The sequence below is a fragment of the Alligator sinensis genome, unplaced genomic scaffold, assembly GCF_000455745.1.
Source record: "Alligator sinensis unplaced genomic scaffold, ASM45574v1 scaffold1511_1, whole genome shotgun sequence".
NCBI lineage: Eukaryota > Metazoa > Chordata > Crocodylia > Alligatoridae > Alligator > Alligator sinensis.
This window is the reverse complement of record NW_005843139.1, coordinates 252,793-256,583: the sequence shown is the minus strand read 5'-3', so window position 1 is coordinate 256,583 and position 3,791 is coordinate 252,793. Positions and strand designations below refer to the sequence as shown.

Here is a 3,791-nt window from a genome sequence, read left to right as displayed (position 1 = left end):
TCCCCCCAGCCGAGGACCCAGCAGCGGGTGCTGGCGGGCAAGCGGACCCCAGCGTCCAGGAGGCAGATGGGGCTGACACGGGGGCCGAAGGTCACGGGCCGGACCAGGCGCAGCAGGGCCAGGTCCCCGCTGGAGGCCTCGCCCGCGTAGCGTGGGTTCACCACCACCGCGCCCGCTGCCACCACCACGGCCTGGGGGCCGGGGTCCTGCAGCCGCACCGCGCCCAGCAGCACCGAGAACTGCGCGGGGTCACGGGACCTGGCGGGGAGGGCAGACGGTGAGAACCCAGGCGTCCGGGCTCCCAAACCCGCTGCTCCCACCCACCCACTCCGGAGACCCCAGGCATCCAGGCTCCCAGATTCCCTGCCCCCACCCCCACGCCAGGTGTCTGGGCACTCACTTCTGGAAGCAGTGGGCAGCTGTGAGCACCCATTGGTGGCTGATCAGGGACCCCCCGCAGAAGTGGGTGCCATTGAGGCGGACGCTGACCTGCCAGGGGAACTCGCCTGCCCGCGCGTCCGTGCCCCCCACGATGCGGGTCGAGGGGCCCCGGCGCCCGCACTCTGGGAGAGGGGAGAGGAGTGGGGTGAGTCCAGCCCCACCCAGACAGCCCAGGCGTCAGGCCTCCCCTACACCCACCCCACCCCCACACAACCCAGGCGTTGGGGCTCCCGGCCTCCCCTACACCCACCCCCACCCCCACACAACCCAGGTGTCCAGGCTCCCAGCGTCCCTTACACCCACCGTGCAAGGAACCCAGGTGTCTGGGTACTCACCCTCCACCACTGTGCTCTGTCGGGGCCCTGCAGAGACAGAGATAGCGTCAAGGGGGAGCAGACACATGGCTCTGGATTCCCTCCAAGATCCCATCTACACAGGCCTGGGTGCCCAGTAGGCAAGGGGGGAGTGTCTAAACCCCCTGGGCGAGCAGAGCGTCTCTCGTTCTCCTAGGCCCCTGGGCTTGGCTGGCGGGGAGGGAGGTTAGGAGGGGATGTGGCCCCATGGGGGGTGGAGGGGAGTGGGGGGCATGGGTAGACGGACAACCTGACCCAGGGGGATTTGGTGCAGAGGGAGGGAGGGAGCGCTTGCTCTGGGGGGGGATGAAATGCATGGAGATTCTCTCTATGTGTACGTGTGTACACACACACACACACACACACAACCCAGGTGTCCTGGACACTCGCATGCAGAATCCAAGCATCCAGAGGACATTACACATGGAGAACCCAGGCATCCGGGGCCCGCACACACACACACACACACACACACACACACTGGCTTGGGGAAGGCTGGATCCACAACACAGCAGATGTGCAAGGATGGAGGCATTCACATACGGATGGACAGAGGGGGTGCGCGTCTGTTATGTGTACATTTTGTGTGAGTGTATTGTGTATGTGTGTGCGCACGTGTTGTGCATATTTGTATTGTGTATATATGTGTGTGTGTTGTATATGTGTGTGGGTGTGTTGTGTATATGTGTGTATTCTGTGTGTGTGTGTGTGTGTTGTGTATGTGTGGATGTATGTATGTCTGTATCATACACACACACACACATATATATATACACAATACACATACATACACACAAACCCCGCCCCCCCCACATACCCCTCCCATCCGTCTATGTGTCTATAGACACGCACACACACACACACCTGCCCCTGAGGGGTGGGGAAGGCTTGACCCATGGCACAGCAGATGTGCAGGATCGGAAGCATTCACACTGGGAGAGACAGACCGACAGGAGAGCATGCATGTCCGTGTCCGTGTGTGTATGTCCATGTGTGCGCAGTGCATGTGCAAAGACAGAGCAGCTGCACGGGGGTGGAGGGCCCCGCCACACCAGCACAGACAGATGGACAAGGAGAGGCGTGACGCACAGGCAGGGACCCAGGTACAGGACGGGGACAGATGATGCACACACACACACACACACACACACACACACACACACACACACCCCTCTATAGACATACACAACACACACACATATACACAAAACACACACACACACACACACACACAACCAGATCCCCTGCCCCCTTCCCGGTGACAGGAAGAGTGAGGGCATCTAAAGAACCCCCTCGAGCTCCTGCCACCCTTCCCATGAGCCCCTGGGGGTCTCCTCCACCCCCCACCGGTCTCACCTGAGCGCCGCAGGCAGCCCCCAGGACCCAGCAGCCCAGCCAGGATCAGGCCCACGAGGCCCCCCCCCACAGCCCGGCCTGGTCTTCTCCCTGTCTCCATGGCACCAGTGGCAGCATCTCCTCCTGGGGTGCCGGGCACTTAAATACCCCTCCCAGAGCAGCTGGGATGTGGGGGAGAATGCGGATTGGCCGGTCAGGCAGAGATTGCCCCATGGGGTTGCCCCATGGCTACCGGTTTCCTTCCTAGCCTCAGTTTCCCTCTTGCCTAAATGCTCTGGGGTGCAGATGGGAGGCTTTTTTGCCCTCTCCTCCCTCCCCTCCCCCAACAAATGCCCCCTTGGGCAGTCTCCCATCTCCCCCGCCCCACCATGCCAAGAGGGAGTGGTATTGATTGGGAAATTGCGACAGCAATGGCGACATTCCAGGAAACAGGGCGGGATGTGACTCATGGATCATTACTTCATTGGGCAACCTGGGGCCAGGTTAGGACGGGTCATCAGTAGGGGGACAGGTTCATGCCGGGGCTGGGTGACGCATGGGAAAGTCAATGGGCCAGGAAAATACGGTAATTCCATCGTCATAGGGGAGTCCGCGGGTTGGGAAGATACAGTAATTTCAGACTCCTGGGTGGGAAAATACGGTAATTCCAGACTCATGGTGGAGTCAATGGCCGGGGACAATACGGTAATTCTGTCTTCATAGGAGTTGTCAGCAAGCTGGGAAAATATAGTAATTCAGGGCTCATGGGAGGCAGGGAAAATATAGGAATTCACTGCTCACAGTGGAGTCAGCAGGCTGGGAAAATAGGGTAATTCCATCTTCACAGAGAGTCAGTGGGCAGGGAAAATATGGTAATTCAGTACTGATGGGAGGAGTCAGCAGGCTGGGAAAACACAGTATTTCAATACTCATGGCAGGCGGCGGGTCAGTAAGCCGGGAAAATATGGTAATTCTATCTTCACAGAGGGGAGTCAGCAAGCCCGGAAACATTAATTCAGGGCTCACGGGGGGGTCAGCAGGCTGGGAAAATACGGTAATTCAATATGCAGCGGGGGGCGGTGGGGGAATATGGGCATTCCATTCTCAACAAAGACTCAGCAGACTGGGAAAATATGGTAATTCAGTGCTCATGGGAGAGTGAGCAGGCTGGGAAAATACGGTAATGAAATACTTACAGAGGAGTCAGCAGGGCAGGAAAATACAGTAATTCCACTTCCCTTGCCCCACTGCCCGCTCCCGCCTGAACCAGCAGTGACTGCTCAGCCAAAAGCTGAAACCCCATGCGCTGCGGCCCTGGAAAAGAGCCGGAACGACCCAGCGGGGGTGCGGTGCAGGGGAGGCAGCGACTGGGGGCAGCAACCTTTGCATGCGAGCGGTGATTGGCAGAACGGCGGGGTTGTTAAACCGGGGAGCGAGTTGTTAAACTCAATGCATCCAAGGCCTGCCCCAGCCAGCTCTGCTCTCCGTCCACCTGTCCTCGTGGCCCCTTTCACTCTCTCCTTTCAACCAGCCCATGCCCCCAACCCCACCCCTCCACCCCACAGACACCCCACCCCTCCATCCCTCCTTCTCTCCAGCCACCCCTCTCTCCCTCCCCACACCTGCTTGCTACTCACCAGGAGACCCCCAGAGAAGGGGGAG

At 59.5% G+C, this 3,791-nt stretch overlaps 1 protein-coding gene across 1 annotated transcript in view; it reads right to left on the bottom strand.

Moving 5' to 3' along the window:
• Positions 1-870, bottom strand: part of LOC102373776 (serine protease 27-like) — a 2,444-nt gene extending 1,574 nt beyond the window's left edge. Inside the window, exons 1-3 of the mRNA XM_025193952.1 lie at positions 777-870; positions 401-563; positions 9-258 (exon numbers count right to left, since the gene is read on the bottom strand). Of these exons, the coding sequence (XP_025049737.1) occupies positions 9-258; positions 401-563; positions 777-870 (507 nt within the window). The remainder of the gene's footprint in view (positions 1-8; positions 259-400; positions 564-776) is intronic.
• Positions 871-3,791: the final 2,921 nt, after the last annotated feature.